The 16,525-nt window shown below is 45.7% G+C and overlaps 1 protein-coding gene across 2 annotated transcripts in view; it reads right to left on the bottom strand.

Annotated features, from left to right (window-relative positions):
- Positions 1-3,546: 3,546 nt before the first annotated feature.
- Positions 3,547-16,525, bottom strand: part of COMMD8 (COMM domain containing 8) — a 116,291-nt gene continuing 103,312 nt past the window's right edge. For both annotated transcript variants that reach the window (XM_085642157.1, XM_085642156.1), the window contains one exon: positions 3,547-4,205. In XM_085642157.1, coding sequence (XP_085498283.1) covers positions 4,185-4,205 — 21 coding nt within the window. In that variant the 3' untranslated portion in view covers positions 3,547-4,184. The remainder of the gene's footprint in view (positions 4,206-16,525) is intronic.

The raw sequence follows: 16,525 nt of genomic DNA, 5'->3' as shown, positions 1-16,525 counted from the left end.
ATACGTCAGGCCTCTAGCTGACATAGCCGAACAGGCCGGCCTGACTCTTTTCACTTACGCCGACGACTCCCATATCATCTTTTCTCTCTCTAACACCGACCCTGGCTCAACATCTCTCCTTCAGATGGGCCTGGGGAAAATCGCAACATGGATGAATCACAAACACCTTAAGTTAAATGGTGAAAAGAACGAGGTCTTGATCCTCGGTAAAAAGAAAGATCTTTGGGGCCCGCTACACTGGCCTGCCAAGATGGGTGCCCTCCCGCTGCCCTCTTGCCATGTCCTTAACCTGGGGGTAACTATTGATGATTCCTTGACCATGCACCATCAAGCAGTCAAGGTTACAGCCGTATGCTTCACCATCCTGAAATGGCTTAGGAAGATCATCTGGATGCTGCCAGGTGACACCCAGAAAACAGTGGTCCATGCCCTCATCACCTCACGGCTGGACTATGGAAATGTCCTTTATCTAGGTTCCAACAAGGCAGTGACCCAAAGACTACAGTTGGTACAGAACTCTGCAGCAAGATTTCTTTGCAGGGTTCCCAAAGCCACTCCCATTTCTGGTTACCTCCGTGACTTACATTGGCTCAGGGTAGAGAACCGTACTAAGTTCAAAGCCCTGAGCTATATGTTCAACATCAAAATGGGTACAGCGCCACAGTATCTGTAATCCCTTGTCCACCCCTACGCTCCCACTCGTCATCTACGGTCTGCAACTCACGGAAACTTCACAGTACCCAGGTTCAAACTCTCCAGGATGGATGGAAGATCTTTTGCATATCTAGGCCCGTCACTCTGGAATGCTCTTCCCCCCGCCATTTGCAAAGAAACCATTTACACATGCTTCCGCAGATCCCTTAAGACCTGGTTATTTAACCAATAACTTTTCCGATTGCCGCTATCATTTGCACCGAGTCCGCCTGGCGCCGGGAAACCCTTTTTGGGTAGCTGTTGCGCCTTACAAATTTAATAAATAAAATAAATAAATAAATAAAACGGAGTCTCTTGACCAGGAGGAAGAGGCAGAGTGAGTGTATGCCAGGGCAATGCCAGAGGAGAAACTGCATACCTTGGCGCAGGCCACAATAGTGATTCGGCAGCTTCAAACAGACTAGGTTAGGAAACTCTGACTCACCTCTACGAACATGAAAATAAGGCAGGCAAAGTACTGCACTGTTTGAGCAAACATACAGATAGAAACTGATTCACAACCCTGATTGAGGTTGAGTTGGGAGCCCCCATGCTACCTCAGAAGACTTGGTGAACGCATTTACCGCTTAATACACCTTGCTCTTCGCTGAAACAGGACCGCTCAGAAGCAGCGTTCACCAGAGGAGCCGCTCTCTGTGACTGAGATTGCAGATGCTATTATTTAGTTGGCAGGGAGGGGAACCCCGTTTTTTAACCGATTCTTTATAGAGTTCTTCTGCTGCCAAGACAACGTCCTCATGCTGCCCCTTCTGGATCTCTGTATGGAGGTATGGCATAGAGGCCCACTCCAGGGAGACCTGGAGGAGTCCCATATTGTTGCCATTGTCAAACAAGACTGCCCTCCGTAACACGGTTTGTCCTACAGGCCCATTTCGTTAATTCACTGTGAAACTAAAATATCGGCCAAGATTCTTGCAGCATGCGTCAGTACTGTTTTTACCAACTTAATTCATAAAGATCAAAGTAGCTTTATGCCACATAGATCAACGTGACGCAATATCCATCAGCTATTCAAAACACTAGCGTCCGCCAGCCAGCTGCGACAGCAGCTTGCTGTGCTGCTGATAAGAGTTTGAAAAGGCCTTAATCAGTGTGTCGCAGGCCTACATGTTCGCACTGCTCGACTAGCAAGGTTTCAGCCCCCACTACCTGTCATATGTTCGATTGCTATATGGCGAACCACATGCTTGGGCTGGACTAAGGAGAACTCTGTCAACACCATTTTCCTTATAAAGGGGCACGTGACAGATGTTCCCCATCATCTCTAATATGTGTGCTGAAAATAGAACCCCTCTGGCATCTTCTCCTGGCTGACTCACACGTAGGCTTTTAAATGAGACTTGCGAGGATCGGGTATCCCTATATGTAGATTATTGGTGTATTTCAATCCTCTGCAGGCTACATGGCCTGTAACCATAGATATTCTCGATACTTTGAGGAACACTCGGGCTGTGGGTCAAGTGGTGCAATACCTCACCTCCTTACTTGTAGCAACATGTAGCACTAGAGTTCACTGTCTTTATCCATACTTGGGTTATCCATACTACATACCAAATTCTATCTCAACAATATTCACCTTAACCCTTACTGCTTCATCCCTACCGGTGGAGAGGTGGTTAATGGGCAGTCACTCCCCGCTTCATTACATATACAGAGGCAAGCTACCTCAGCACACACCCTTTTACACAAGCAGTGCTACAAATGTGGGCATCGTCACTTAGGAACCTCTGCTGGGAGTGCAGGCTGATGTGAGAGATGCCCCTGTGGTGCAGTACCCCCAACCCCCAATGCCAGATGTTCAGCGGCTGGAGGATTTCCATAGTTGGGACTCCCTCTGGATACTTACCTTGTATCATATTCCGATTGGTTAACATATAAAGTCATTTACCAAGCTTCAAGAAGAATTTGGGCTAGAACTCTCTCAATTCTACAGATATTTACAGCTGCACCACACCTAGGAATTGTACCTGCGGGTGTGGAGCACCTCCCAGAGTTAAGTCCCCTTGAGGCGAAACTAACAATGGGTCTCCTTCCGACAAAGGCCAAGTTTCTCATATCTTACAAGTCCTTAGTGATTAATACCCCACGCTCTTTCAGGACACTGAGGGGAAAATGGGAAAGCGACCTGGGTGAGTTTGATGAAAGCGAGTGGGTGACTGCTCTCATGAGCCCCAGAGAGACAGCAATAACTGTAAGGCCCCACCTCATACAATTTAAATATCTATATTGTATATATTTGACTCCGTAAAGGCTGATGCAAATGAACAGAACAGATGACCCTGCTTGTCTACAATGTGGAGATATTTTCCACACTGTATGGGGCTGTGGGGTCCTCCGTCCTCATTGGACCTTTATCAAGGTAACACTTGTAGCAGTCCTCGATCGCACATTCACGCTCACACAGAGGATGGCCCTCTTCAATATTCGAGAGAATGAGGGATTCACACACTCCGAACAGACAATACGGAGGTTAGCTTTCGTGATAGGTAAAAGAGACATAGCCTGCCAGTGGCAGCACGCATCTTCTCCCCATAGCGGGAGGAGGTGTGCCAAAATAGGCCTATGTTGCATACTGGAGAAACTGGTGTATGAGGCTTGGGTTGTCCCCAAAAGCAGGAGCACGTGTAGGGCATCTCGCAATGATACCGGGAGAGAACTGTATAAATTACTTATGCTGAAGAGTTTTCAGAAGGGAGTAATGGGGTTTACGTCTGCAAGCACGAGTGGTGATGTATCAAGTGAACGCATGATGTTCTTTTTTTCTATGATTTCTTGCTGAATGTTCAACAAATTCTCTATAATAATATTATTTGGAAAAAAATAATAAAGGAATACTGCTCAACAAATGTGTGTCTTTTAATCAAGTGAGTTATTGAATCATAGCAACAGGTATTTTCTGGATCAGTTACTTTAGAACACAACCCTGAAGAGTAAAACAGATATTCATTTAACCCACCTCCTGCTTACAGATAAAACAATATACCAAAGATGGGTAAACAAATCGACTACAGACAATCAGCAAAAAATGTGTTACAAAGTTTTCTTTTTTTGTTGTTGACGGACTAAAATGGCATTAAACTTCCTAGACAAAACATCGGTCACAGAACACATCTAGTGCACATACAAAGCATTTAACAAATCTACTTGTTAAAATTCAGAAATAATGCATTGATGGTAGTAGCTAGTGTTTGCAATATAAATAACTTAATTGGACAGCCACATAAAAATTAAGTACAAAAAGTTTGGAAAAATGTTTAGTACATTCAATACAAAATCCTTCACGGTGATAAGTCGACACTTTCCGTTCAGTCACTAGCAGACACTCATTAAGTAGTGACTCCATCTTCTAGACACTGCTTGCCATTGCTGCTTCACCTTTGTATTGGATTTAAATCCTTCCCTCTTTGTACATCTTCTTTCGCTGTGTCTTGTGGACAGTGGCATGTAGAGATTACAAGTATGAACATGAGTTATTTCAGCTGCAAGACAACCTGCATTATTTACAAAAAATGAGATAAAAACTTCAATAAAACGGCATACTCAAATTGAGCCTCAAAATCACAATTTAACACAACTGCAAATAGCATTACATTAAGAGCTTTAGTTACGGAATTTAAAGAAAAGCTACCAACTGCAAATATTTAAAAAGTTACTTTTTTGATTTTGCTATTGCAAAAATAAAAGCATTGAAAACGATTAGCTAACACAAGGAAGATTACAACTAGGATAAATACCACGCCAACATGCCTTCTACTTGGAGTAATCGCTATATTTCTGTAATTGAGGATGTATTCAGAACTCAAAAATACCAATTATGGACCACCTAAATATTTTCTTAAACTCTATAAAACACTGAATATCAATTTTAATAACTACATATATCTAAATTATTGATTTGAAGGGGGATATCGACATTAAATGCTCCAATACTGGTGACGTTATGCGTGCCATTGTCGTATTACTTAAAACTCCACTTAATTTAATTCCATAAAAAACGTATATGATGATGGCAGACTTTAGTAGATAAAACTAGCATTAGTAAGTGCATTAGGTTTCGCCTATGTGATTAATAATAACCTTTTTTTGTTGTAAGTTGTAGCTAGCTGAGTAGTTTTACAACAGAAGTTACAGAAAGCCTTTTAACCCCTTCAGCGCGGCGCGGATTTCCACGCCGCGCTGAAGATTCCGTGCGCGGGCGGGGCCATGACGGAGCGGTTCCGTCATGCGCACAGCGCAACCGACACACGTGACGGAACCGCTCCGTCACAAGCGTCGAACGGGTTAAAGTGTTTTGACTTGTTTATGTACAAAAAGGCAATATATTGTGCTGTTATTAGTGGTATAGTGCAGGTAACTAATAGAAACATATTTAAAAATGAAATGAAAGAGAGAAATAATAGAATTAATGTAATAGCAATATTATGTGTTTAGGGGAGTTATCACAACTTTTTGCCTGGTGCTACTGCACCTGCTGCACCATTCAAGTCATGACTCTACTGCCTGTAAGGCAACTACCTTATTGCCTGCTAGATAAATGCACTAGTGACTGTCTTGTTTAGTAGTAAGATTTAGCAATAATCTGGTTTAGTGGGGTCTCTAGATCTTTTGGCCCCACAGCCACTGCACCATTCAAATCAAGTCCCTTTTAGGTAACTGCAATTCTGACAACCTGTTTGGTAGTTAAATATAGCAATATTATGTGTTTAGAGGAATTCTGACACCTTTTGGGTCCGGTGCTACATCTGCTGCACCATTCAAATCATGACCCTGTTATCTGCAAGGTAACTCCATTTGTGGCTGCCTGTTTTAGTAGTAAAATATAGCATAGCCCTTGTATATTAACTTTATTTTTAACACACAATGTTTATTACAACATTTAAACTTTGATCATAATAACCAAATAAATTAAGTTGAAAAAAATCAATCCAATAATGCCTACAAAGTGCAAAGAAAGGTACTAATGCATGAATAGGAAATGCCACAAACGTTCTAAGACTAAAGCATCTGCTTTACAAAAGTAATAAAAAGAAAGCATTCCAGCATGCTGTTAGAAACTGTCTGCCTTTTCCGCTGGAAGATATTTTATCTTGACAGTGAATGGGGCTTAAACAGCGTGAACAGCTTTAGAAGAGTCGTAAATGTGTGTAGCCAGGAGAGGTAAAAAAAAAAAAAGTCCATACAAAAACGAATGAACACAGTCATTCGGAGTGTGGGAACTGATAAGAGCCCCATTTTAAGATATATTAAATACAAGAGATTTTACAACCTAAAAGAAATCAAACTTGGGGGAGCGGCCAATCATCTAGCAAGATTGCTGCATCTGGCTGACATGAAGCATGAGGCCCTGAACAAATAGAGAGATTGAACCTTAAAAAGACTGAATCAGCCATGCTGAATCTGCTACAATGAGGATACATTGGGAAGGGTCAGTGGAGCTGCACCAGGCAAGAAATGGCACTAATTGGCAAACAAGAGGCTTGCTTGGCACCTTTTTCCCCCAAAGCACAATATTAAGGTCTGTGAAGTTAACATAGAAGGACTGAGCTGAACAAAAGTGGCTTCAGGATCTGGCAGACACAGAAACCGCAACTGTCCGGCAATGCAGGGATGTGCTGTGAAACACAATAGAAGGCATTCGGCTGCAGTTAGAGTATAGAGGGGTGTTAGACCTGGCACCATTGGTGTGGGTCTCCCTTCCATTTTTTTGCTGTTGCCTCCTGTGTATTTGCTGTTTTTGCTGGTCTAGATGCTTTGGGCACTTTGCCACTGCTGTTCAGTGCCAACGTGCAAGTGCTCCCTGTGTAAATTGTGTGATGGATTAGTGATTCCATGATTGGCTGATTTGATTTACTTGTCAGACCCTAGCACAGTGAACCATGTGTGCCCAGGGCCTGCAAATCAAATGCTGCTGGTGGGCTTGCAGCACTGATTGTGCCACCCACAGAAGCAGCCTGTAAAATGTGACTCAGTCCTGCCATTAGAGAGCCGGTGTGCAGTCTGGGACTGCCACGTCAGTCCCCAAACCTTCCCTTTTCTACATGTTAGCCAACCCTAAGGTAGGCCCAAGGTACCCCTGTGGACAGGGTGCATTGTATGTGAGATGTAGGACATGCCCTGGTGTGTGTGGCATGTCCCGATAGTGAAATACTGCTAAGTTTGTTTTTCCCTACTGCAAGGCTATCTGTTCCCATAGGCCAGAATGGGCAGTTAGTTTATAACATCTTATAAACATAACTGGCCCTAGGAACAAGATGGGAAAATAAAGTTTAGTATGCCTGAACTCAAAATGTTAAAGTGCATCTTTTAGTGAGGGTGATTTTTACATTCTGTGTTTGAAAATACCCCTTTCAGAAAGTGGGTATTTTCTGGCCTAACCATCCAATATGCCTCTGCCAGGTTTGTGTATTGCAGGTCTGGCTTGTGAGTGACAGGAGCTGGGACAGGGCAGCGGCTACGGCAGTCTGATGAGTCCGGGTTGGGCTGAATGGGACCTGGGTTGAGTTTGGAGTAGGGGGAGGAGATTTCCTTTCACCTGCCTGGACCGGGTCGGCTTCCAACAATGCTGTCTCCACCTCCTGCCAGGAAGCTACACCAGTGAGGACAGAACTGGTTTTGGCTAGGTACCGACACTCCGCCTTCAGAGAATAAAGAATTTGTGTGTATAAAAAGGGGGACCCAGACCCCAGAACTTTATGAATCAATCGTTTTTATTAGAGGGAAATGCAGGCAAATGGACACAGCTGGCAGAGCGAGTCTTAGGTAGCAGTACATAGCGTTTAAGCCAACAACCCGGAGGCCGGCCGCGTAATGAACAAGATTGCTGTACATTAGATAGCAACTTCCTAGTTTTAAAGAATAAAAATGAAAGAACAGCCAGAAAAAAAAATCTGATAAAAGGGAAAGAATGCCAAAACAAAGTCCCTCCCCAACCCTTACTTCCCTCCCCCACACCAGTTATTGCCTCACAGTTTGATCGTAACCTTTATTCATTGGCTATGAGTACACATCGCAATCATGTTGCCGGTGTCTGGTCGTTAGCCAGCCTCTCCAGTGGTAGCTGTTGAAGGATCTGCAAGTATTTAGGACAGGTAACTACTCTCATGTCTTTGTTAACAGTTGGACGAAAGGTGCCCAAAGTTTTGCTTACTCCTTCCCCTTGCCCTCCACACCAAGAGACATGCGTTCCATAGCCAAGAGATACCACAGGCGATGTAACCAGGACAGCAATTCAGGTGTAGACGTCATGCCCCATTTTGCTAGAATGATCTGTCTATCAGACAGCAGCGCTAAAGCTATTTGCCTACCACGTATGGATCTTAGTGGAAAGACCTTGGGGTGAGAGAGGCCAAGCAGAGTATATTCGGGGGAGCAGGGCAGCGAAGTATCAAATGCTTCATCTATGTTGTCTAAGACCTCTGTCCAGTAACGCTGCAGCTTTGGGCAATGCCACAGCAAGTGAGCCAAGGTGCCAGACATCCACAACCTCTCCAGCAAAGGTCTATTTTACTCTTGTCTCAGCTGTGGATTCGCACAGGAGTGTAGTACCAATATGAAAATACTTTAAAAGCGGACTCTGCTCCAGCTGTGTTGTGTGCAGTGTGATGTGTTCTGTAGAGGATGTGTTCCCATTCCTTAGGTGATAGTGACCTGCCTATTTCCGTTTCCCAGTGGATCTCCACCCTAGTGCGTTGCTCAGTGGAAGGCACGGTGAGCATGGCATATAATTCAGAGATAAGACGGCGGTCGTCATGCTTGCGAAGTAACCATTTTTCGAATGTGGTAAGGGGCCTGGAGATATGAGCAAAATTAGCTAGCCAAATGGTCGGGGAAAGTCTGATACCCAAGTACAGTATGTCACTCTGAGTCCACTAAAACGGGAATTGCAGCTGCAACGCATCCGCCAATTCTGGTGGGGGGAAATCAACAGATTTAAGATGTTGGATTTACCCAAATTAACCTTAAACCCTGGCATCCACGATCCATTCATCTGCGCTCTGCTCCACCCCGGAGTGATCCCTTATTGACTGAATCTGAGTCGCTTGCGCTCTAGCTTGCAGTCTATGGGCTGGCATCTTACCACATTTATCACTGCTAAGGTAGAATTTGTGTCATAGATGTAAAAGGGCATATTCCGCCCTGTCAAGGTCTAGGTGTTTCAGCAGGCGCCTGCGGTTCTCCAGCTTCCTCCACACCCTCGGACCCTAGTGTGTTTGTGAATCGATTCAAGTTCCCCTACTTCTTTTCCTAGATCGTCGCGCTTCCCTTTACGGAGTTTGTTATATGTTGCAGAAATGGCAATAAATTCCCCCCTAGTGACCAATTTCAGAGCCTTCCATACGGCCTATAACAGTGTAGAACTCATGTCATTAAGCACCAAGTAGTCCTCTATTGTCTGCCTAATTCGCTGCACCGTATCCTCTGAGTGTAAGAGGCTCTTGCGTAGGCACCACCCGGAGGGGGGAGGGGGGGGGAATGGCCGCGATCGCTGCGCAGGGATGTCAACAGTAATAAGGGCGTGACCCGAGAGAGAGCGGGCTTCTATCGTGGCCGTGTGTAGGTGATGCAGTAGGGATGTACAAGCTATAAAGTGATCTAGTCGCGGGTATGTTTAGTGTGACACTGAGTAGTATGTGTAGTCCCGTTCCGCAGGGTGCTGCGTGCACCAAACATCATGTAGCCCATTGTCCCCCAACCACTCCTGACCCTTTAGGGAGAATGTCCGCGTTTGATGCGTGTGCTGTCCAGACCTGCCCAACTCTATGTTCAATTCAAGGTTAAGGTGCCCTGCCACCAAAATCGCTGCATCTGGAGACGTGAGAACCTCTGTGAGGGATGAGAGGATGAAGGGTTCCTGTTGTGTATTTGGAGCATAGAGTGACGCTATAGTGAGGTGAGTCCCGCACCATTGCACTCTAATTGCTAGCAAGCGGCCTGTTATCTCTGTGACAGTCACCATTACTTTACCCAGGAAATGTGCCCCAACCAGTATAACTCCGCAATTCTTTTTAGACGGGCCTGCTGACCAAAATTGTTGTGGGAAGTGCCTAGTGCGCATACGTATGGTATCTTTGGAGAGGAGGTGCGTCTCTTGAAGGAGACATATGTCACCCCCGGCATTTTCAACTAGGGACAACACTGCTGCTCTCTACACCGGATTGTTGAGGCCTTTAACATTGAGGCTGACAATTTTAAGGTCTTTTCCCATCTAATGAGTGTGGTGGGCCGTCAACACTCCTCATAGGACAACCCTCCCTGTCCCCCCCCAACACCCATCTATACACCCACCCCTGTGCCACCAGTTGAATACCTCAAGGGGTGGCCGGTTGTACCGACAGTTGTGACAGTGATGAGATCACGGCCGCTCGTTCTTTGTCCCTTGTGGCCTGATGAGTTGCCACCTTGCTGTGCGGCGGGCATTTTGATCTCTGGGCCGCTCTGTGTGTGTCGCCTTTAATGTATTCTCCAGACCGAGGACCTCCATAGTCTCGGCTAGCGAACGGATCTGGTGCTACATCCCACAGTGCTTGAAAACAATGCGGAAAGGATGGCCCCATAAGTATGGGGTGCCTTGCTCACGCGGATGTGTGGTGACCACCTTGAATTCACGTCACCTGGGTAATGTAGAGGCTGCTAGGTCATGGAAAATGGCCGGAGTATGGCCTCGGAACTGAATTGGCTGGGCCTCTCTCGCTTTCTGGATAATGCGCTCCTTTAGCTGAAAATCGTCGACACACACGAGAATGTCCAGTGGCGGAGCTTTATTACTACGGGGGAGGCCCAATCTGTGCGCCCGGTCCATTTGGATGTCCGTCACCTCCTCTTCTCCCAAGACCTGTTGGAACAGCACCCCTACATAGGCCCTGAGGTAGTCTCCTTCTTCCCACGCAACACCTCTGATCCTCACGTTATTCCGTCGGGAGCGTTTTTCTAAAACTTCGGCCTGCGCCTGAAGGTCAAGATGTTCTTGGAGGCGCAGCATATCTTGCTGCAGTTGGTGGAGGTCCTCTTCCCGGTTGACATCGTGCTCCTCCAGCGTAGCCAACTTCATCCACCTCCCTCCGTACCTCCCTGAGGTCAGCGGCAAGCTGGCCCCTGAGCTCCTGTATATCCTCTTTGATGGCCGCAAAGAGTTCCATCATGAAGGCCTTGGTGGCGGGGGCATCGTCGCCATCGCCCGCCGAAGTGGCCGATCCCGACTGCTTCATGAGCAGCTCCTTTAAAGGTCTTTGCTCTCTTGCTGTGTGCTGCTGCCATGTCTCAGCCCAGGCGATCTGCATGTGCTAAAGGAGCTGAAGGGCCCATCGCCTCTCACTTCTATCAGTAGACCTGCTCACTCGCTTCCTGTGTTCACACTGATGGGGCTGCAGTAGGACTTCAAGAGCCTCGGGCCTCCTCAGTTCACAGCCCCCATAAGAGTCTCGCCCGCACTCCGATGTTTCAGCACACTAGGCGGCAGGCGCGAGAATCCGCAATGGCGGGGCACTTGAAATGGCGGATCTGCAGGCTCTGTGCTCCCGATCAATGTGCCGGTGGCGGGTGCCGCTCCTGTCGCTCCGATGCACCCTACCGGTCTGCTCACTTGAGATCTTCTCCCCCCCTCAGCGCTCTCTGTCCACCGATTCGCGGACCGCAGGACCCCGACACCAGGGCATGCCATCCAGCACTGGCCGCTGTTCGTCCCTTTCTCTTACCTCTGCGTCGGAGTGGCGGCCGGCTCTTCCCACCCTCCGGGCAGGAAACTCGGCCCTCGGGGGTTGCCAGTCGACCACGTCATATCAGTCAGTGGCCTCTTGCCTTTCGATCTCTCCGCACTGCTCGTCCGCAGCAATCAAACCTGCGTGGCTGCCGGGTCTGTGCGCCCTGTAGGAGCTCCATGTCGGCAGGGACCACAAAATGGCAGCTCCGATGTTGCCCGCCCGCCAAGCCCCACAACGATGGTCACCACCGCTCCTTCTTCACCGCCACTCGCTGCCGACCAGCCTCCAGGTAAGGACCACTCCTTCAGCGCTAGATGGCCGCTAGCTCGGACAGCCGAGTGCTGCCACCAGGCCACGCCGCCGCTTCCTCGGCACCAGTCCGCCGCACTGCTCACTTGCGGCGCTGCTAGGCCTCTTCCCCGTGTCGGAGCAAAGGCCACTAATTGTATTTTCTGGGTGGAAAACTCGGCCCGCAGGTGCCGCTTCACTCGCCAGAGTCATCTGGCGAGTGAAGCATGCGATCAGAAGGCACCGGGGATGGGCGCTATTACCATGCTTTTGCTTGGCGGTGCCTGAGGGACACGATCCTGCATCCTACCTTGCCACCATCTTGGCCACGCCCCCGACGCCAGAACTTTAGATCACTTCTGGGAAATCAAAAGAAACCTTTGCTAAGGAGAAGAGCCGGAGAAGCTGAGGAGAAATACTGCCCCTGTGCTATTTGCTGTCTGGGGTTGGCCTACAGTGGCTGGTTGCTGCCAAGGAAAGGAGCTTTGTCACCTGCTTGAAGAAAAAGATTTCCAAGGGCTTGAAACTGAGCTTGCCACCTGTCTGAAGTCTCAGGGACACAAAGACTTCACCACCAGCTCCCCTGAATTTATTTCCTTGCTGGGAATTTTAACCTGCAAAGATGTGTCTGCCGCTGTTTAGGACCTCTAGAGACTGTTAATCGCTGGAAGATTTACGCAACGAGAAGAAGCGTGCCGCATCCGCACTTGGTTCCGACGCCTTACCGAGCAACGAGGAAGAAGCGCGCCGCAACCACACCGGGTCCCGATGCTTCACCGAGAAGACCATCGCAGCACCTGCCGTGAGGCTGCAAAAGATCACGCATGGTACCGAACCTTCGCATCGCATCAAGCCGCCATTTTGTCGCATCACACCAGATCGTCGCCGCGCATCGAGGCGCCACCTTGCCGCATCGTAACCAGAACGCAGTAAGAAACAGACGCATCCCCTCCTCTCCGGTAAGGAACCGACGCATCACCTCCCCTCCGCTGCAGTAAGGAACCGACGCATCACCTCCCCCGAAGCAAGGAACTGACGCATCACCTTCCCTGTGACCCTTTTGCTTGTTTTGGGTGACGCATCTAAGGTACTTTGTTGGAAAAGTGTCGCATTTACAACTTGCACTGAGCTGAACTATTTCTACCCTTTGAAAGTCTTATTTTTAATACTGTAGTGTGGAGTTTTGTTGTTTGGTCTTGTTTAGATAAAGATTACTTATTTTTCTAAACTGGTGTGGTGTCCATTTGTAGTGTTTCACTGTGTTACTGTATGTGTTCACATATGCTTTACACACTGCCTCAGAGATAAGCCTGTCTGCTTGTGCCAAGCTACCATGGGGGGAAGCAGGGGTTATTTTAGGAGTGTATCCCCCTTTCCCTGACTAGAAGCAAGGGTCCCTATTTGGACAAAGGTACCTACCTCTGCCAACTAGAGACCTCCATTTCTAACAAGGGACAATGCAGATAGCAATGTTGTTGAGAAGTTTCAGAGGCATGGGTGCCCTCTCGTACAGGAACAGAAATCAATGTTGGAGTGCTGAGAGAAGGCATGCTCATGGAAGCTGAAGACTTTCACACCAAGGTGGGTCAAGACACCATCAGAGAACAGGTAGGATAGAAGAGGGTGACTGCCTGACCCTTCATATATAGACACAGCCATCTTAGAGCCAGGAAGCCTGAACACCACCTTTAGACAGAGTGATTTCTGACAGCAGTGGGTTAATAACTGGCCTGGGGAGTGCCAATTGGTGGCACACTCCTGCCAATTTCACAGGAGTGGTAGTACATAATACGCAATGAGGCATATGGCTATGAGGAACAAAGGGAATTAACTGTGGGTAGGAGCAGGCTTGGTCAACCCCAAGTCTCCAAGCACAAGCAAAAAAACAGAGATCAGTCCCAGTGGAAAACACAATCAGAAACCTAGTATTGGTGGCAATATACAGAACGGAAAAGTCAATACCCAAACAGGATGTCAATATTCAACAAGATAACAAGGCACTTCAGAAGGTCATAGTTGGTTAAGGAGAGGTTTTCTTTCTAGTGTAGCGAAATGGCAGGACCAAGGTTACACCTGGGTGACAGTGGGGAGCTCAACACTCCTGAGACAGTGAATTTCCATTTTGGGTTTTGAGTGCATGGAGCTCTGGGGTAGTTTCTTACCACAGAGCATGTCCTAGAAAGGATATGGTTTCACTTTGCTGCAAAACTGGAAGTGGGAAACTTGAGAAATGTAGTAGAATTGGCTATGACCTCATCACCACTGAATGGCTGGTTTAACCGTTAAAATAACCTACCTGAAACTAAAGAAGAAAATAAGGCATCATTGTTAGCTGTACAAAAGATTTCCAAATGCCTTCCTTAGTATTAGAGAGAGTAGACCCTAGCTTTTTTTTGACCATTTGCACATAGACCTTTCCTGCTTTAAGACCGACAAGCAAAAAGCACCCAATTCCTAAGAAAAGCCTTTCTGTTCGAGGAACTTGATCCAAAAAAACTAAGAATCGAAGAGATTATGAAAACATGCCTGCTGCAGTTTGTTGTCCAAAATGGGAAGATCCTGCACAGGGGATCTTGAGTTTTGAGCCAACTACTCAGAGTTACTGTTAAAAGGGTATAGATTCGGTTTAATTGGCCATGGATAATGAGCGTCTGTCCTAGGAATATCTGTAACATTAATCCACCAATATCTGATGCATTTGAACTGTCATCCAAAAAGATTGCTTCATGTCGAGCCATCACTAAAGAGAAAGTGCAAGAGGCAAATGGGCTCATACTGTGCACAGAAACCTGCAATTTTGAGAAGCTTGTCTTCAGTATTAATCTGGGCATGAGGACCTACTCATAAAATGCATACAACGTATAAGAACCACTACACATTCAAGGGGTTCAAATGTCTTCACAATTACTGACAAGCGACTCACCATTTTTGAGCGAGCTGTTCCATTTCTGTAAACCTAAGCCCTAGTTTTATACCCTGCATCTTTTTAGTCAGATTAGTGTGAACTTGGCACTGGCTCTACCAAGTGAGACAGTGCGATTTGACCCATTGATCTGAATTCAAACGCTACATTAATTTGCAATGTTTTTGGAACATTTTTACACTGGAGTTTTTGTTTGTAGTTACAGTATTAACTGAAATAATGGTTATGTATTTTTCCAAGTGTATGATTAGATGTGTATTATTACATTTTTATCTTGTATCCAAATGGTAAGGGCCTTTTATTTCTTTATATTTCAACTGAATTATTGCCTGCCCTTTTGAGCACACCTGCATGTATTTTCTCTGAGGAATGCCTTGCTCCTTCAACCATGATACGAAGGCTGAGCCATGGATTCCCTAAAGAGATCAGGTTTATCTTTATTAGACTGTTTAAGTCAGCTGGGATCTGAGTCAAAGGTTGCATCCACACTGTGCCTTATTACCCCAGAGCCTAACATTCCAATTCTCCTACACTAGAGAAGAAATCTTAATAAGAAAGACAATTACAGGCAATTTTGGTCAGCAATAAACATACTTAGTAAGGATTTACTGGTATATTAGGTTTTTCGTTGTAATGACTATAGTAAAGCAATTCAATATCAGTAAGGGCATTATAATATAATACTGTGGCAACTGATCTCATGCAAAAGCATATCTTTGTAACTAAATAACTCATTGGCCACTGCAGGGATCAGTTTGCCGTGGTTGGGAGCATGAGAATCAAAAAGGGCACAGAATCATGCACACAATTTGGCTTGAAATTCTCAAAAGTATTTTTATAAGTATACACCATCCATAGTATATTAAACAGGAAAATGTTGTCATTTTGCTTTGTGCCGATCTACTCTTCTTTATGAAAAAAGGTTCATTCAAGTTATCTTTTTTGAGCCCGAAGGTATCTTGGTTTTTCGAGGAGTGCATACAAATCTTAAGTTATAATTCAAAAAAAGTAAGTTAGTTGCATTTCGGTACTTTAAGAATTATTTTATAACGTGCAATATTAGATGCACAGGATCTATGAATGAGGGATGTTGATATTTCAAATTGTGGTGAAATAATATTTTAGGCTGTGGTCAAGAGAGAACTTATTTCCCTTTATAAAAGGTGTACCACTATGATTTGATAAAAACATTTATGGAGTATTCATTGATAGTTTAAGAATATATAGTGCACTGAGTGCATTACTTTCAAGGCACAATTGTTTAAGCCATCTATTTTAATAAATTAAAATAAACTAAAAATATATATAATGTTCACCTATGGTCTATGCTCTAGTCTCCCCAGAAACAAACATGAATGAATATACTTTTGATTTCATGTTCACAGCAGAGGAAAGCTCCCTATGCTTAAACAGAAGTCAATTACTTTGACTTGCATGACCAGAGTCAAGGACAGGTGCTTGTGGTCATGCCTGGCCATGTCCTTGATGGGTTGAAGAAATGTTAGAATACCAATTCTCTACAGCAACGAGCATGCTGCTGGGTTCACCAACAGATGTAAGGGTTATGAAATCTCCTACCGGGGGAACATTTAGGTTGAACCCTTCATTTTGTTGGATATTTCAGTAGCTCATTTCATTAAAAAAAGTAATAAACAGTCTAGCCACACTTAAAGAACCCATCACTATAGCCAGAATCATGGAAAGGTAAACAAAGATATGGAGGCACATACACTACAGCTCAGTCAATTTAGCATAGAAAGTAGTTTTTCAATAAGGATCTCCATTGCATGGGTAGGCAGTCCATAAAAGAAATGGATAGCAATGAGGTCATCTTCTTTCCTATTGCACACCCTGAAGGGCCCTCTGTAAAGCTTCTTCTGATATAATTTGGCTTTCCAGAGTT

Source organism: Triturus cristatus, chromosome 2_2 (assembly GCF_964204655.1).
Source record: "Triturus cristatus chromosome 2_2, aTriCri1.1, whole genome shotgun sequence".
Taxonomy (NCBI): domain Eukaryota; kingdom Metazoa; phylum Chordata; class Amphibia; order Caudata; family Salamandridae; genus Triturus; species Triturus cristatus.
This window is presented reverse-complemented; position numbering and strand designations above follow the sequence as displayed.